The sequence below is a fragment of the Streptopelia decaocto genome, assembly GCF_964273445.1.
Source record: "Streptopelia decaocto genome assembly, chromosome: 5".
NCBI lineage: Eukaryota > Metazoa > Chordata > Aves > Columbiformes > Columbidae > Streptopelia > Streptopelia decaocto.
In genome coordinates, this window is record NC_138659.1 from 54,206,269 (window position 1) to 54,225,186 (window position 18,918).

Below are 18,918 nucleotides of genomic sequence, written 5' to 3' on the forward strand. Positions count from 1 at the left end.
TGGTAATCTGTCCATGAGTCAGGGTCCAGGTCCAGATCAACACGGTCTGTAGCCAGGCACAGACATGGCTGTGAGGCAGTGAGAGTTGTAGCTCTGACACGGGATGAATGGTAGGGGCTCAGCTTAATATCGGCTCCCATGGGAACAGTGTGAGCCCTGGCTCAGAGTGCTCCATCCAAGGTCAGCAAGAGAAGGGCAGCAGCTCTCAGCTGTGCTATCTCTATGTTGGCCCTGAGCCCAGGCAGTCAAATCATCAGGAAAGTGCCCTTGCAGCCAAATCCTGTCCATACTCTGTAATTAACATTTCCTTCCCTCTCTCATACCTACATGCTACTCAGAGTGAAGGTTGGCATTGTGCTAACCTAAACAGTGCTTTGAGAAATGAATGAGCTTTGATCCTAACAGAGACCTTGAACTCCAGGGATATTTGAATCAAAGGCTATTGTGCAGATCTGGCTCAATGTCTATCCCAAGTCCAGAAGTTGGAATCAGATCTGGGATCCTGACTTGGAGACCTGGCGCCATTTTTTGCTGGACCTCACTAGTACCACTTTGTCAGGTGATGCAGGCAGCACCTGGTGTATTGCCAGCACATTAACCAAGAGGTCACTTCCCCTGGACGTGCAGCCAGTCTTGACATTGCCAATTGCATCTCTGCCTACTGTTGCAGGATGAACTAGTGCTCTCCTGCATAGGCAGCACAGTGTTTGGTATCATCCTGGGAAGAATATCCTTTGAGTTTATTTGGAACATTCTTCTAATTCTTCCCTCCCTTCAGCTTCCCAGACCACCCATCCTCCTGTCTTTGATTCTTAACCACAGTCAGTATTTGCTCCCTAAATGGAAGTGTCAAATATTTAGAGTTATTTCCATGAAAAAATACAGTTTGAAATCATCGAATTGTCTCACTTCTTTTCTTACACAAAACCTTTTTGTTTTTTGGGGTTTTTTTTTTGTTTGTTTGTTTTTTTGTTTTTTTTTAACTTGAATGTCTGGGTGTTCTGGTTCTGAATTAGAATTTTCTTAATTCATGTGAAAGTGAGCAAAGTTATTTTGGAAAATGCTCACATTCTGAAACAGGAGTATCTACGGTAGGAATTAATTAGGAATGACAGTTTCATTTTCAGGTTTACCTTACTAACCATACTAACTTCATTATCTTTAAGATAAGCCAAGCCTCCTCCCAGCATTTTTAAAGCAGAAAACACCTTATTTCCATAGGCATTTGCACTGGCTAAATAGTTCAGTGCTAAGTCTCCCTTTTCATAGAGGCAATAAAGATCTCCATGAAGGAATGCCTGCATTTTGGGTAGCTGGTTTGAAATGTGATAACTGAAGGTTTAGTATAGAATTAAAGGAGGCAAGCCTAGCGGTACCTGAGTAGTGTGAGGGTTGAGAGTGCCCCGGTCATTGCCTTCTGCTCTTTCCACCATGTCCACCGTGACTTTGTAGGCTCAGTGCTCTGGTCTTTGATATGTGTAGGCACAGACAGTGAGAAGGGAGAGGCAGTTCCACCCTGGCTAAGAGAAATAAATGCTTCTCCTCCTAATAAGCGTAATTTTCTCTATGTATAACTAAAACTATTTGTGTATGGCTTATGATACTTAAGCAGTGGCAAATGTTTTCTGCAAGTGTGCAATCCAGATGCTTGTTTCGAAATCAGGCGCAGTGAAAGCAGTGAAAAGGATTTTTTTTTTCCTTTTTTTCCTTCCTGGTTGCAGTCAGTGTTTTTAGATGTCTTTTGCATTTACAGTGATCTTTCAAATGTTAAAGTCTGCATGCCCCAAGGTGGATCAGATCTCTGGGATGACTGATAATTGAAATATTTATTTTTAAAATACTTGCTTTTCCAATTTGTGTTTTAAATGCATGTGGATATTCTTACGAAAGATCAGGTGTTGCTGTTTTGGAAGCTCCTACAGCAGTCTGCTCCTATTGCACTTCCATGCCACTGAAAGTTTGACTGGATTTCACATGGCTTTGTGGATGAAAGAATAACTGCAGCCAGTGCCTTGAAGCTGTAGCCTGGGCTCTGCTTCTGAGTGATAGTCATATCTACTATCCATGCCTGAAACTCCACACCAAGAAAGAGAAAAAGAATAGTGGAACTGACCTCATTTGTAAAGCATTTATAATCAACTGAACAAAACCACTATGTGAAACAGCAGTATTCTCAAATACGATGAAGCTGTTTGAAGGAACAGCATTATCAGGATTAGTAGCAAGTGGTAGCTGCTGGCAGCTTTCTATTGTCATTTGTCTTGTTTTGCTTTAGCTGTCTGTTCCAAAAATGCTCAAACACATATGTGCAGAAGAGATTAATCTTTTAGATAGAGGTGAGGATTTGAAGCTCTGTTGCCCCATGGTTCTGATGTGTTTTTCTCAGAGTTCTTTAAAGACTATGGGGTCAATGGTGAGTAGTGGGGAGCTGGTGATAGAATCTGTTTAGACTTCCAACAGTCGAAACCTTTGAGAAGGCCATCTGCGGAGATTAATATGGTTGTACAACAGGAGACTTGAAATTAGGAGAGGTATTGCCATACATCAAAAGCTCGATAGGAAATGGAAAGGGAAGAACAGGTGCATCTTCATCATTGTATCTGACACCTCAACCCTAACTTAAAGCAAAGGAGAGAGAAGAGGAAAAAGCAGTTCCTGGAGTGTGAGAGAAAAGAAAAGCTGATAAGCCAGCATAACAGATGGGCTTAGAAATGCCAGATACCCCAGCCTGGGAGAGGAGATGTGACCCACAAGCCAGGCAGCCATGTCAACTAGCAATAGCAGGCGCAGGCCTGGAAGAAATACTGTTTCCTCCATTTCTTTCTGAATGATTGATTAGGACACTTGGGAGCCTAGTCCATCAGACATGGGTGGGTGCTGGCTGGGGAGAGTATCAGCCAGTAGGGATCAGTGAGAGAATGAGAAGTTCTGTTTGATTGCACGAGGATGCAGAGGTCTATTGTTAGTGCTATGTGATCACTGTGCACTTGCCTGGACTGTATCACTCACATTTCTGATCCACACTGGCTGAAGAACCACTTCCTTAAGTAACATGGACATAACCCTTCCATTACCTGTACTGCCTGAGATGCATTTATATCTTGATAAAACTGGAGACTTCCCTTGTTCTCAGGTGAACTCTCCTGCCTAATACAAACATGTGGCAGAACAGCTTCCTTCCATGTGCCTACTTTGTCCCTGTCCGTAAGAGAGACCCTTGATGTACCCCCAACAAAAGGCATAAATCTTTGGGGTAGCATGTCTTTCTAAATTTCCTTCCCTCTTCTCTATTGCAGCAACACAGATGTTCACACTGTGGCATCCCTCCTGAAGCTTTACCTTCGAGAGCTGCCAGAGCCCGTCATCCCCTTTGCCAAATATGAAGACTTTCTTTCTTGCGGACAGCTACTCTCAAAAGATGAGGGAGAGGTCAGTGATCCTACTAGTCTACCTCCTTCTACCTCGAAGGTTGTTCCCAAGACTCAATGTACTACAGCTTTCTTCTTATTACTCTTCAGTCCTGATTTGAATCGATGAAGTTCCTGGGAACCTTCCCCTGAATTTTCCTGAAGCCATGAATTGGGCATTGATATCACAGGCTCTTGCTTGAAGCAGGATCTTTTGTGAAGTCAGTCTTGTAGGCTGATGTTTCTTTCTTCTGAACAAAGCTGTTCTGTAGCATAATCAGCAAGAGATGCAAGGTAGGAAATCTGGGTTCCTTTCCCAGCCTTGCTGTTGACCCATTAGCAAGCTGTATGAAGTCACTCAATTTTTCTGTGTTTTCAGTTTCATATAACAGAACAGCATGTTCTGCTTCCCAAAGTTTTTGGTGGCTGAGACATTGATCAGTGTGATGATCTTTGTATTTCTTGGAGGAAAGACACTACAAAAGGGCAGGCTATGATATTACCCCCAAATGGTGGAAATAATACTATGAATACTTTGCCAGAAGCTTCTTAAGATGATCTTCTTTTTAGTTTCTAGGCGAGGGAAGGGGCTGACAAAAACCTCCAAGTCTGTAGCAATCATGGAAATTTTGATTCACTGCTTGGGAGGAGCAGGATAATTTACAATATGATTGATTGATCTGTTTCATCCATATTGTTCCTCTTGTGGTGATGCCTGAGCTCTTTGCTAACTGTAGAGGCACGTTGGATCTGGTCTCATGCAGGTGGAACTATGCCATCTTCTAAAACAGAGGTTTAAGGAAGCTGTAAAGGTTGTTACTAGTGTCAGCTAAAGAAGTAAAGTCCTGAGGCTTTATAAGTCACAGTCCACAGTTCTGTCCCTTTCCAGTGTGTGGCCTCAGGAGTGTGCTCACAGTGGAGACTGTAAAAACTGTTCTTTGCTGAGAACCTGGGTTTCACCTCTAGTTCAGCTGGCAGAACGCTCTGAGGAGATTCAGACCTTCATGATGCCCATGGGAACAGGCTTGTTTGCATACATCAAATGTAGCATATCTGGTAATGTCAGTTTTGTACAGATAAAAGGTAATTTTGCTACTATCTGTAGTCACATGACATATCCTCTAGCCTTCTCTAAGAAAGCAAATTTCTGTGCGTGGCACAGCATATTACCACACATGGATATGTGTCTGCATCCTGGACACAGCCACATCAGTGTGTCGGTGCACTAGTGTTGTCTTTTAATAAATACAGGTATGTCTCTACTAGCTCCAAAACTTGCTCATTTTCTGCCTTATTGTTAGTCAACTCAGGCATTTCTACAGGGTGCTATGTTATAGACTGCACAATGGTTGATTTAACAAGAAACAGCAGCATTTCTAAGACAGTGGGGCTGGTTTCATTTTGGTCATAAGATGTGCAGACGGGGAAGTTTGGGATCCATTAAGCACTATTTCACAAGAGTAGAGACACTGCCAAGTTGGGCAAACATAATTACATATCACTGCTCAGCTTATTAATTATGTAGTTTGCCGGATTTTGCCTGCACAGGCTGCAGCAGTTTGGGAAGCAACATCTGTGTTGGTTTTGTGGGAGCAGGGCCAAACTCAAATGACTCGTAGTGCAGTATTCTCTTTGGATTAGAAAGGTGACGAGGAGCACTAGATAGCCAAAATTAAAGCTTACAAAATATGGTACTGCTGATAGTACAAAGTTGTCCTGTCAAGCTGCTGTTGTAAACATAAGCTTTTTTGTTTGCTAGGAAAATCTGGACCCTGAACAAGGGCTGTTTACTGTTTCAGAAAAGAAGGTGGAGTACACACACCAAGGGTGGAGAGGTTGTACGTGCACAGTAGCGCATGGAGAAGAATGCAGCACAAAGTCATACCCAGCCTATACAGCCTGAATTGCCTCCCACATGGAAAAATCCCCCTGCTCAAAAATGTGGTTTCATTGAAACCATAATTTTTTAGCACAAATTGATAAGCAGGGAACTTCAAGATCAAACCTTTTACTTTTAAAAAATATTTTAAAAATACAATCTATTGTTTTAATTTGAAGTAATATTGTATTTTCATTTTTCACTTGGAAGTTTAGAATGAGACTTTTGGACTGAAAAAATAATTTTCTTTACTTTAGTGTACCCATTCAATAAAAACAGAATTACTTAAGGTAAAATAGCCATTCAGATAAAATTGTTGGCACCTCATGCTGCTACATTGTGACTGCAGATAGGAATTACTGTGATGTTACCTTGGCCTAATCTCCATGTGCAGCAAAAAATACTCTAGCACTGCCTTAAGCTTTCAATTTTTTATTCAGATTGCTGTTCATCTTCATTCTGCACCCAACTAATCTCTCGTATTGGAATGCAATCAGAAATGTAACAAAGACCTTGGGTTCTGCTGAGGCCTCCAGGTATCTCAGCAGGACTGCAGTGTTAAAAGAGATTTAATTGTGAACCCAGCTGGTTGGGAGGAGGAGTTGAAAATGAAAAACAGTTTTAGAGTAAGAATGAATGAAAGATCTTCAAATCTCTAAAAACTCATTTGGGTCTGAGCTGACTTGACACGGTTATATTTTAGCTTTTGCTGCTGTCTTTACTCTAGAGATGCACACAGTAGTAGTTCAGTGGGCTGATAGTGTGGTGCTGAGTTTTTAAAGAGGGATCTGAATATGAGTGAACATCTTAAGTGTTGCTTTTTTTCCAGCCCAACTAGAAGCTCCTAACTGGTGCCGATCTGTTACTGACTTTGCAAAATCCTTGGGTTTGGGACAACTCCTTGGAGAGGATGCATCTGTGGTAAATTAGTCATGCAGAGTTTTCAAGGAGGGAACTGCAAAATATTGTGATGAATGACAGTGCAGTGCCTCTATTGCTTGCTAGTCTGCAGCCATAAGCATGATCAGTGCTATCGGTTAGTAACACAGCAGATTGTATCTTGCATTTTCCTTTCCACTTTGGCTGTGGTATCACTAGGCTCAGCTTTCCGCTATCTCTTGGTCAGGTGGCTGGTGGGTATGAACCTGTGGCAGAGCTGATAAGTGCTGCAGCAGGAGAGAAAGGTTTTTTTAACCTGGCAGGTGTTTGTACCTTCAGGAATATGAAGATACTCTCTGTGTAATACCACACTTGTGATTCTTTATGACAGAGCATGGGTGATACATTTTTAGAAACTGTTTTTCTTTCAGGTAGCATCTTGTACTTTTGGGTCGTGTTTCTAGCTGTTCACAACTGCCTGCGGTTTCTGTTCCAAAGCCCCATCTTGCACCCAGTGGAGCCATGGTATTGTAATTCAGAGCACTTGAAATACAGTGCCAAATACCATCCTGATTTCTGTATTTGAAATAAATTGGGTTACAGAACAAAATTGAAGAGGGAATTAGGTCTGTTAGCCCACCTATTTCTAGTTCAAATTCCTCACTTGAAAGCTGGATGACCTGAACAGTTTACTTTAAACTTCACATCAGTAGCAGCTGTCCTTGATTCAAACGTGTTCAGAAGTCTGAAAAAGAGGACTGAAATTTTCAAAAGTGACTGGTCTTTAATGGGTATCTCCATTGTCGACACTGTTAAACCAGCGTAATTTTTAAGCTAAGGAATCAAAAAGGACTTACTGCTTTTAAGAAGTCTTTTTTAAGGTTCAGGTTTTTATTAGAAGACTTTTCTTTCAGTGCTGGAACACATAATAAAAAAGTGTGTATGCATTCAGGACATTAAGGAGGGAGGCAGGAATGCATACTGCTCTCTGGATCTTTCTGACTTGTCTGGACCAGAGGTATCAGGAAGACCTTATAAAAGGCTGGCCCACAGAATTCCCTCCCTAGCAGTCCTTAATAAATTGAGGAAAGTTTGAAATGAATGTCCAACTGCAGTTTTAAGCTTGGAACCAGCTGCTTCTGGAATTTCTCCATCATTACTTAGCTTCATCATTAGTGAACAACTATCACTCTTTCAAATGTGCCTGCATATCTGTTGTCCCACAAAAGGTTCAGTTGTCTCAAAAAATACACAAATCTCCAGGGCAACTGCAGCATTGACAGGAACAAGCAAATAATGCATGGGTCTGTGGAAGGACAATAGTCTTCTGAGTCAGAGGTTTTCATTAGATGATTTAAGTAGCTTCAGGGTTTTAAGTCACTCATCCAGCGGATGGCTCATCTTACTTCCTCATAAAATATCTGTCTTTACATTAAAGGTATGTCACAGCTCAGAATGACTGCAAATGGAAGTAATTAAAAAGGAGGTAGTTGAATTGGAATGTTGTTTAACTTTTTTAAGGAAAAACTCTCCTCTGCTCTGTTGAGCATTACAGCGATGTACTTACACTATATTCAATGCCTCAAAGTTCCAAATAGGCCAGGTGCTGAAAAAGCACATTTTCTGGTACATTTATACCAATGTCAGTGGGCAGACTTTGAAGACTAGCAGGCCTCACTAACTGAAGGTTTCTACATCAACCGTTAAGAGTTGACAGGAAGTTTTCCACTAATTTTTGAGAACTGAATCAAGTTCTGGACATTGCATTTTTGGTAAAGCACAAAACACTGGATAACACATTTTTTTAAAGCAAAGCTTCCTGTGTTATCTGTTCATGGTTTTGACTCTGGAAAGAGGTCTGGGTGGTACTGAAAGTCATGTCTGCTTTGCATCATTTATATTAATAGCTCTCCTTCTTGGTTTTCTTGTCCCTCAGGGTACCCAGGAACTGGTTAGACAGGTGAAGAATTTGCCCCAAGCCAACTACAACCTTCTCAAATACATATGCAAGTAAGTGAAATTAATTAACACTTGGAAAAGTGACTAAGTTTTGTGAGGCTCAGTCTTACATGCAAATAATTTACTCTGAAGTACGAATATTCAAACTCCACTTACTTGTAAGTTACTGCTACTATAAAGCATGTGGAGGTGAACATGCAGCCTGCCTGAAGGAAGCTCTTGGTTTATCCAAGAGCATCAGCCAAGCAAACTGCTGTCACCTACACCCTTGTGAGCAGGCATGAATGAAACTAATATATTATTTATTTCAGAAGCACTTAAAGACCAGTAAAGAAAGGCATTTTTTCCAGGTACTGCACAGTTGGAAGATTTATGACATAAGCTGAGTAGCAGATGTAGTCAGAATAGCCGCTCTGGCCTCAGCTCTGATTTGGAAGTGGGGTCAGGAATGGCTTCCCCTTGGAGTACCAGGGACTCTGCAGCCCTGTCTCCCCTCGTCTCTCTGCTGACTCTCCCAGTTTCTGCAAAGTGAGCTGGAATGTGTTTTGGGAGCTGGAATGGACTATTACCCTAGATACAACGTAGTGAATTTATGTTGTATTCTAGTCTCTGTTGTTGTTAGTTCCTTTATGACCAGTGGGATTTGCGCATCTGGAGCAGGCAGTAGACAAAAACACTGACATATGAATCCCGTGACTTATTCAAGATGTGTCAAGCCCTTCCCAAGTGTACAGATAGATAGCATTTCTGAAATGTGTTTTTTGAATGTTTTAAAAAATTATTTTGCCTCACCATGTGTTTGTATAGCTTTTTGTTTTAATATCTAAGTGTCTGAGAACATGAATGGCTGAGGCAGGGGAATATAATTGTACATGTTTCAAAGTTAAGATCTGAGGAAAGGAAATGCAAGTAGAATTTGCTTCTAACTTTGTGAAGAAAACTGAGGGTTCTTGGCTCCCAGCAGTGTCCACTGCAGGGTGAAGCTGCAGAAAAAGATGGGAGTGCCTAGAAAAGTCATGCTGGAAGTAGAAGCATTCAAAAACTGGCCAAATTGCAGAATCACAAGGAAGCTTTTTCCTTGCCAAAACCTATCCAGTCATCCAAAAATTAACAGTAGTTAGGAAATGGAGTACAGAGTAGGACTGCTCACTTTAGAGGCCACTGAGTCCTCTTTCCTGCTGTTGTAGTTTTGCATGTCATTTGGTCCTTTTCACAACTTGGCTAATGATGTACAAGCATGTTTGTTACAGCCTTTATCTTGCTGTAACTTCTATTGGGAGGCTGTTCCCAATAACAAAAACATAAATGTTAGAAACTTTCTGCTGATTTCAAGCTCATATATATGGATAGCCATGGATAGCCACAGATTTCTTCATGTGCTGCCTTTGGCTTGCATGGTCCTTTTCTTGTGTTGATGTTTGCCCAGCTGGTGCATTCACAAGAAGCATTTGGGCTACCTCTTTACCTGTATTGGGTTAGATTCAAGCAACTAAGCTCTTTCTACAGACTGCTAGTTCTCAGACAAAGAGATGAGTAAAATGTCTTTTTACTTCTGTTATGTCTGTAAGTGAAAACTGGCAGAACTTAATCTGTGTAATTGTAGAATTCCTATAAAAATGTGAAAATCTGTATTTTCATACCCAATAGAAGACTGGATCCCTGGTAGGTTGTTACCTTTGACAAAAAACATCCTCTTCTCTTTTGTTCATACACTAGAAGGGAGCTCGGGTTATTACTGAATATCTAAGCTGCACTAGGCCCTAGAAGCATTTCAGGTATCAGGGTTGTATAAACACAGGACAAAACTGTTAATGCTCTAGAATGCCTACAGTCTAAATATGAGAAGTGACTTATTATTCCTCTCCTCCTTTGATTTTTCTGGGGGGGCTTTTCAAGGTTCCTTGATGAAGTTCAGGCTCACTCCAGCATTAACAAGATGAGTGTCCAGAACTTGGCTACAGTATTTGGACCAAATATATTACGACCCAAAATGGAAGATCCAGTGACCATGATGGAAGGTAGGTACTACGTTTGTGACATAAACCTGTGTTTTGGAGATGTAAAAGCAAGTTGAAAGTTATGCACTTGCTGGTAGCTGTATCACTTGACTGCACCATCAGCAACAAGTCAAGCGATCCCTTTCACCAGCGCCTGTGAGGGGAGGTACAAATTGGCCTCTATCCTACTCAGCACTGGCCTGGGAGTGTCTTTCTTCTCTACTACATGAAAATGCCTTTGCCCAGTTATAAGTTATGTGAAACTCTTTTTGAACATATAGCTGAAATGAATGATCAAATGTTCTTCAGCAGGACTGTGTTTAAGTACCAAACTGCTGTTTAGTATTGGCACATTTGGGTGGTTAGACAGATCTCTGTAAAGGACATCCAGTCTACAACAAAAGAGGGACTGTAGTTATTGCTGTGCCACAGAGCTATAGCTAGGTGTCTTAGAAGTGTTGTCTTCTAAGCATGCTGCGTATGGGTTGGAACCCAAGAGGTAAGTTGAAAATCACCATTAATTTTGGAGGTAAAAATCTGAAGCTTAAAAATTATCTGCCTTCATAGGGCATGATCTCTGGCTGGCTGAGACTAGGGCTAGGAGGCAGCCCTTCTCCCAGGTGGCAATGGACAATAACTACTGTATTGCAAGTTTTAGCAGGGTCTTTGCATCAAATTTTGTGGGATCTTTGCAGGACTACAAAAAGACTTGATGGATTCATCTAGCATTAGGCACAGATGGAGAGGCTGTGCCCAGGATGTGTGAACTTAGCCCTGGCACCGCTACCTAGCTGTAGGGGACAGCTGATGTGGTGTTCTGCATGATGAAAATCCTTCACAGAATGCCAGGATGATCACATCTTAGCGGCAGCAGTGCCTTTAGCTCTGCACAAGTGACCTCTGAAAGGCGCTGCAGATGTGTGCCCCACTGATGGCAACCCACTATAAGGTAACAGGCCAACTTCAGAGCATGACCTGATATACTGTAGTTGTTCAGGGACTTGAAGTCTGCAACAGAGATGTGGGATGTATTACTAAGGACAGCTTTGAGACCCCCTCGAAGGTGGGAGGAGGTACAAAAATGTGGGGAGGAGAGAAAGGGAATGGAGAAGCAGATGTGGTTACTCAGCATTACAAAGGTGGGGGTAGCTGAAGTCTCAATGTGTTGTGTGATGCTGTGACTTCCCCTAGTGGCCAGCTGGCCAGTGGTGATAAATCTTTTACAGCCTTGGCCAACAACATGTTTTTTGTTCAGTTCTACAGATGACAAGTTTGGGTTCAGTTCACCTGAGGCACTTCTTTTGCAGTCCAGCTGATGACAGAGGTGCTTGTACTGTGTGTAGATGCTGTGGTTTCATGGTCTCTGCTAATCATCGTATGAAAATATGACAGTGATGCCATCTGGAATTCTGTATTACCACAGATCTGGAGTGCAGAAAAATGGTGATCCAGTGACTGGATTTTTAGACTTAATCATTATGTTCATAAGCAACAGCACCAGAAATGTTTGATTTTATTGTTAGTTGAGGATAGAAGATTGGTTAAATAGAAATAATGGAGAAGTGGGAAAATGCTTTTTTTTTTTCAGCTTTAGGCTAATATGAATCTGAAAAGTCAACTGATAGAGAAAAATACTACTGCCAGTCTCACTTTAATTGGGTCTCTTTTCAAACTTAGGCCATGAATTTTAAATACAAATATCTGAAGTTCGACAGCTAAATTATTAAGAGTGACCTTATCTCCAGAGGCGTTTATTTCTCTCCTCACGCAGACATAAAAGAGAAGTTGTAGGTGAGCTTAGTACCTCTTGCTATCAGGCTGAAACTTTATTATTAAATTCAGGCTCTTAAACTCCTGAATATGTTAGTATTATTTTCTATTTCAGACAATGATTAAAGATAGAATTAATTACATATTTGCTCTTTTAAAGGTTTTCCTCTTTTCTACAGAAATGTTTCATATTAGGTTTGGTCTCTGTTAGGTCATAATGGTCTACTCCACTACTGGAAAAAGATGACAGTTTATTTCTGTGGATTTAAATACTTTCAACTACTTTCTGTACTTGTTGTACACCTTCTACAAGTGCATGTGTCACACAGATGTCATACTTCCTCCAAATTTCTCAATACATTGAGAGTGCAGCAGAAGGCCTGAGCTGAAATTTCTGGTTCTTCAGTAAACACTACCTCTGGGCCCACCAAGACAATGAAACCGGGTGCAACATAAGTCATGGAAACCTCCTGGTTTTGGAAGCTGGACGGAGAGGTGCTCCATCCCAGCTAATAGGTTAGTGTATCCAGGATTCAGAGTGCATCTCTGCACAGTGCAGTGCATGGATGCACATGCCGAGATTGATGATGGCTCTGAACCCTATGCCTTGTTGTGGTACTGACATAGCCTGTTTTCCAGGTGTACTCCTCCGTTGTCCTTAAAAGGTGTCCTTAGAAGGCCAATTTATTAATCATTGCCACTGATCATTTGTACTCTGCCAGTCAGCTACATTCATGAGCTAGCCTGATATCTACATCCCTCACAGTCCCCATTTCCAGCACAGGGAACAATTCCAGTGTCTTGCAGTCCTGTACAGAAACGCCCAGAGCAGTTGTTTGTACAGACCCAATGCAGTGCACGGTGCCTCACAAGACAGGGAGTGTGTGTCTGAGGTCTTCCATGCCTCGCCAACTGCTTCCCTTTGTTTTCTTCCTACAGGCACCTCACTAGTTCAGCACCTGATGACAGTGCTGATAAGTGAACAGGGGCGAATCTTTGCTGTTCCTCAGGCAGATGTGCCAGTGAGCCAGCTGGAAATCAGACCTGTGCGTCAGCGCAGTACTGTGGAGTGGATCTCTGAGGAGGACGGGGAGGACAGCAGGTCGGAGAACAGGGTTCCCAGCCCCACTGATTTGCCTTTGAGCAATGCTGTGGCACTAGAGGCCACTCCTGGAACTGCAGTGAAAAACACTCCTTCAGACCACAGCAGCAAATTGACTCAGCCTGCCACCAGCCCCAACAAAAGAGTGCAGACACTGCCTCCATGGAAATACTCCTTCCGTCAGCAGGGAGCACGGTCTGTGAGTCCAAAGCTTGGCAGCTCATCCTTAGATATCCCCAACCTCTCCTCGGGTGGGAACTGGTTGATGAATGGACTGTACTCTCTCCGAGGCCATCGCCGGACAGCATCTGGAGAACGAGTTAAAGACTCGTGTTCTTCTCAGAGACTCTCTACTTATGACAACGTCCCTTCATCCAGCCTGTCCCTCAGCACACACAGTATGGCCAGCACCACATGGTCTACTTCATCATGTGAAATCTCCGTGGTGGACACAATCAGCAGCTGCCCAGCCTGCCGGGCCAGCGACTCTTCTACCTTAAGCTCTCTCAAAACCGAGTGGGTAACTCAGGGCTCACTGTCTCAGAGTGAGGTCAAGACTGCAGATCTGGAGAACAGCATCGACGGGTTTGAAGCATGTAGCAGCAGCAGCAGCGAACAGAGCAACCCAGCTGCAGCTTCCAGAGACTCTGTCAAATGCTCTAAGGCCTTACAGAGCTTGGTGGTGGAGCTAAAGACAGAACTCAGCAAACAGAGGACTGAGTATGAGAGTAGTATCAAAAGGTAATGTTGTCTGTCAGCATTACCCCTGTTTGAACGTGGGTGTGGGCTACCAAGTGTGTCAGATTTTTAGACCTGGAATTTGGGTTTGGGAGACAAGAGACTTGGTTATGATCTTTTCTGACTGCTCTCTGAATCCAACTTTTATTTCTCTGCTCTAAGAGAGGATCAAAAAAATGGCATTTCTGTCACACAGGGAATTCCAGTATTTTCACATTCTATGTTTTCAGTGGAAATCAGAATTGCACAGCTAATGCCAAAGTCTGCTCTTTGTCAGTGGCCTGGGAGAAACAGCAAAGCAAACATCTGTCTCAGAGGGAGGGACTGAGTCCCAGGGTAGTCAGGCCCCAACAAGGAACTCTGTCAGTCTGTACAGGTGCTGAGATTTGTACCACGTTAGTCTGACACTGGGGGTTTTTTGTTACTTTTCCCAACTGAATCATTCTTCAGGAAACTGATGTGACCGTTCTTCAGGGTTTTTTGTGATGGTGTTGGGACTGCATCTTAGTGACAACTTTTGCAGCAGCCCTTTTGTGTTGAACTTCTAGAAACCTTGCTTTTGATTTTTTGATGTATTTGGTGGTTCTTTGCTCACTTGGCCAGCTACTCGAAGCAGCAGCAAGGTGGTACTTGCACAGCAGATACGTGAACTGTGCAAGTATTTGCCCACTCTGATGCGACTGCTGGTGTTGTACTTTTAGATTTATGCTCAGAAAAAATCTCCAGTTTTCAGGAGAGGTGTGTGTGAGGGCAGGGGCTGTAGGAAGGAGAAAGTATTAATAACTAGGAAGTCATATTTATTCAATTTTGTGAGTTAGTATATTAGGTTTTATGACTGTAAGTGCTTAATAGAATGACTTTCAGGCCTGTATTCAGGGAAATATGTACATGAAATATTGTTGCTTAAAGGAATTAGATATGGTTTAATATACAACCATACGCAAAATTGCATACCATGTTTTAATTCAGAAGAATCATCATTGGCTTGGGCTCTGCAGCACTGACACCTGGCACTGAAGAAGGGCTGTAGTCCTATTTCTTACAAATAGTTGAGTTCTCAGCTTCATTTGTGTGTTATTACTGTTATACTACTTCAATTATTACAACTCTGGTAGCATTTACATGCCTCAATCTATCTCCAAACAGTCTCCCAAACATGGTACCAAGAGCACATATGACTATTTGTAGGGATTGTAGAGAACAGCTTTGGGGTACATGTGCCCCTTTTTTCTCGTTTAAGTAATTTCTCAAAAATGTATCTGAACTGTGACCTCTTCCAGTGGGCCAGCTGCTATGATAGGAGTTTCAGTTGCTACCTTCCTGCTTTATGATCTCCTGTGGCAGAGGTTTACCAGCCTCTGCAGCTTTTCTGCCTCTTGCATTGTCCTGCCTTGGTATGTGACTCTGGAAGGAGAATCAGGCCACGTAGCACTTTCAGGTCCCACCCAACATCACGGGGTACGAGAAAGGGAAAAAAGTGTCCCCGCCTTGTTGTTTCAGAAGAGCTGATGAGAACACCAGTTGCTAGCATAGTGTGTTGGAAAAGGTTTGTGAATGAGGATGGTAATTCATTTTTTGGTTTGTCGTTTTTTTTTGAGCTGCCCTACCAATGCAGAGTGGAAGGGAGGTGAGGGTACATGCCTTGCATTTAATTCTGCAGAGCTGCCCTTGCAAGCCTCGTTTCAGGGATAGAGAGTAATAAACCAAAAGTAGACCAGGCTCCAAAATATGGAAATCTGTATCTGCACATTTTTACCTGCAGCCTTGGGGAAAGGAGATGGCTTTCCACCTGTATCAGTAAAACTGTTCCAACAGCGACAGCTGTTGACATCAGGGATATCCAGGAAGACATGTCCTTCATTCCAGCTATTCAGCATTTTCAGCTCTTTACACCTGCCTTTCTCCTTCAGCAGGACAGGGCCAGAGAGCACTGTGGCTGGAGGGAAGGACTAAAAATTGGCCAGGTCTCACAGCATAGAGTAGCCAGGAGGAAAATGCCTGATGAACTAATAGTTTCATAAAACCAGGCAAGATGCAATCACTGCCTTTTTGTATTAAACAGGATGACTCCAGCTGTTCAGGATTACAGCCTGAAGGATCTTGCTGTCAAGTCAATGAATTTCAAGCCAAGTTTTTCAGCTCTGAAAATTTTGCAATGTTTTTTTTACTGTATCTGCAGCAATTTACATGTGCAAAAAATATGTTCCTTTTGAGACTGCATGAAAGTCTGCTTCTGTTGAAAGACAGGCACTAACTAGCAAAGAAGGGAGGCTGCTAACAGGAAAACTTTGGGCAGCCTCACTAGCTTTACTTTATTGAAGATAATTTAGTCTCCAAATGTTAATAATTAGTTCCTTTATGGTTGTACATGTGCTTGTGTGGTTTGCAGAACTTCATGTGTGTAGCAGGGCACGTTTTAATGAAGGAATATGAGCTTTTTGTTGGCACATACATTAGCGGAGGGAAAGCAGAGTCAGTACCTGCCTGGGGCAGAGGTAAGGAACACTTGCTGATGGAAAAGCTGTTATTTATCATCATCAACTGCCCATTTTCTCTCTCTTAGTCACAGGGAGGTAAGTTTTATGGCCTTCCTGTAACCAGTCTGTTCCAGAGCACTTCTCCCTCGAGGTTAGTATAATTATCAGGCATTCTCTGTTGAGTTTCAGTAATTCACATTTACCACCTGGGACTCTTAAGAAACTGGAACTATCTTGGAGAGGACTATTATGTTGTGTATGTAGAAATGCAGTAAGTAGTGTGACCCTACATAATTCAGAACATGGACAGCTATTCTAGGCTGCTGTAACTGACCCCCTAAGCTTTGTGGTGGAAAAATTTAATTGGTAGAGCTGTATGATGTAACAAAAAAGTCATAAAGGGGGGGTGTGTGTGGAGAAGCACTCTAGCTTCAGCAGAGTTCTCTTGTATTACAGAAGACAGCAACTTGGGTGATAAACATCTGCCTTCACTGAGATGGGCAGTAATTTGCAGAAATAGTACATATTTGTTCACTCATCAGTGCAGCTGTTGGTCTGCTGGACTTGGTGATCAGAAAACCTATGTGTGACTTTTTAATTTGTTGTGGAAGTTGTGACAAGGATAATATTGCCATCCCTAGCTGTATGTGAAGGAAGAGTTTAAGAGATGCTCTGCATTGCCTGCATTAATTGCCTCTTGGCGGTCACAAAATAGAATTCAGGCTGTTCTGGGACTGTCACAATGGTCCCTTTTTTTGTTGTCCTTGTTGTGGAATCTGTAGGGTGATCTTGTTGAGTGCCAGTTACTCTAAAATTAACCCTTTCATAGAGAAGCCAGGCACCCCAGCTTCACAGTTAGCTATTATACTGATCAATGAACCTAAGAGGGGTGGGGTTTTGGTTTTTTTTTTGAGGGGCATAACTTTTCCTAGGAAAAGCGTAATGTACCCTTTCTAAATATTCTAGTGATCAGAAATTCCTATCTAGATATACCCTCTCCTCTGTATTAGTACCATTACTTTGTCTTGTGATTGGGAAACATGGTGGGGAGGACAGCAAGTGATGTGCCTTCTGTTCTGGTTTCAAATCAAAAAAACCCCATAAACCTTGTTCTTTGATTTCCTTAGAGAAAAGCTCCAAGTCTTACATGACAGCTTTGTCCACAGAGAAACTTATGGTTCATTTTTCAGATATTTCCTCACATGAAATACTGGGTTTTACAACATCTTGTACAGTATGACAAGCTCTTATTCCCCCAGCCCAATGTCACTGTCAAACTTTACCATAAACAGATGGTGCAGAAGGCCTGTGACCTCATTCCTACCTGACCTCCAAGGATGTTCCTCTGTACTGGACATCCATGTAGGGAAACATGGAGGTTAAAAGATTATTTTGGAATCATATATTTGAACTCAGCCTAAATGAGGAGTTAATACATCTCCTCGGACATTTCATTTGTTGTACAAAAGTAAGCATTGCATTGTAAGATTTGAGCATATTTTCTCAAAGGTCCAGCTTTCAAGGAGTTTAATGAAATGGCAATTAGTGCCCTCCTTTAAGATTTTTTCTTAGAATGAAGATATTTTAGCTCTAAGTGGAAAAACTTACATTTATTATAGCTATTGGCAGTATTTATCCAGCCTCTTAAAAAACTTGTTTTTTTCTTCTCTTTCCCCTTTGATTTTAAGAATTGAAGAAACAAGTGCAGACCTGAAGAAACAAGTACTTAGGTTAGAAGAAGAACTGGACCAAGAACGAAAGAAGTACACAATGCTGGAGATAAAGCTGAGGAATTCTGAACGTGCTCGTGAAGATGCTGAGAAAAGAAATAACCTCCTGCAGAAGGAAATGGAAGAATTTTTTTCAACATTAGGATGTTTAACTGTTGGGAGTCGAAGTGCTAAAGTCGCCAAGTAGAACAAGCTGATGTACAGCATAGAAAATTCTATTTCTGGCCAAACCAGTGAAAATGCACATTTTGTTCTGGTATACTCATGTATCATGAGTAATTCTACAGTGATTGTGCTTTCAGTGACACTTGCTTTGTTGTCTTTACATGTGCTGTAGTATTTGAGCCACCTGGGAATGACTGATAAACACAACACTTGAAAGTTTAGATGTCAGATTGCCCAGAAAGAGTGGGCACCCTTTTTTACCCATAAATCAAAAGACAGCATTCTTCATAGCTGTACTGCTCCCATCTTTGGATTTACCGCACCATCCTTTTGCTGGCTCAAGGACAGTGGAGATTCCTGCAAGGGGGGTGGGACGGTCAGAACTGATGGACAGGTTGAGCTTGCTGCTGAGGGCTCCGACACTTGCACTTGGGAAAATGGCAGTTCCAGTATGTCACCACATTCAATGTGGTTTAACATATGGATTTAATGAGGTATTTTTTCTCCCCACCCCCTACATAGAGTTTGTTAAAATTTCTCATTAAAGTGGCATTATTTTACAAAGATAGTGTGAAAACAAAGTCTACAAACAAGTTTAAGGTACCAAAATCTTGACAATTAACTAAAATTATCCCTTATCCACCAAACAGTTCTAGTGTTTCACAAAAATGCAACTTATTAAACTATATGTGATTAATAATCAGATTGGCCACACAAACTCCATGGAACTTTAAATATGCACATTTTGCCTTAGGTATCTGGGGGGTTTGAGCCAAAAATAGAGCAGTATTAGCTGCAAGAAAAAAATCTCGTGA

The 18,918-nt window shown here is 41.9% G+C and overlaps 1 protein-coding gene across 2 annotated transcripts in view; it reads left to right on the forward strand.

The window, feature by feature from the left end:
• Positions 1 to 18,647, forward strand: part of ARHGAP22 (Rho GTPase activating protein 22) — a gene marked incomplete at its 5' end in the record, with an annotated part of 136,488 nt that extends 117,841 nt beyond the window's left edge. For both annotated transcript variants that reach the window (XM_082053098.1, XM_082053099.1), the window contains 5 exons: positions 3,297 to 3,429; positions 8,102 to 8,175; positions 10,021 to 10,142; positions 12,831 to 13,734; positions 17,897 to 18,647. In XM_082053098.1, the coding sequence (XP_081909224.1) occupies positions 3,297 to 3,429; positions 8,102 to 8,175; positions 10,021 to 10,142; positions 12,831 to 13,734; positions 17,897 to 18,125 (1,462 nt within the window). In that variant the 3' untranslated portion in view covers positions 18,126 to 18,647. The remainder of the gene's footprint in view (positions 1 to 3,296; positions 3,430 to 8,101; positions 8,176 to 10,020; positions 10,143 to 12,830; positions 13,735 to 17,896) is intronic.
• Between the last annotated feature and the right edge of the window lie 271 nt (positions 18,648 to 18,918).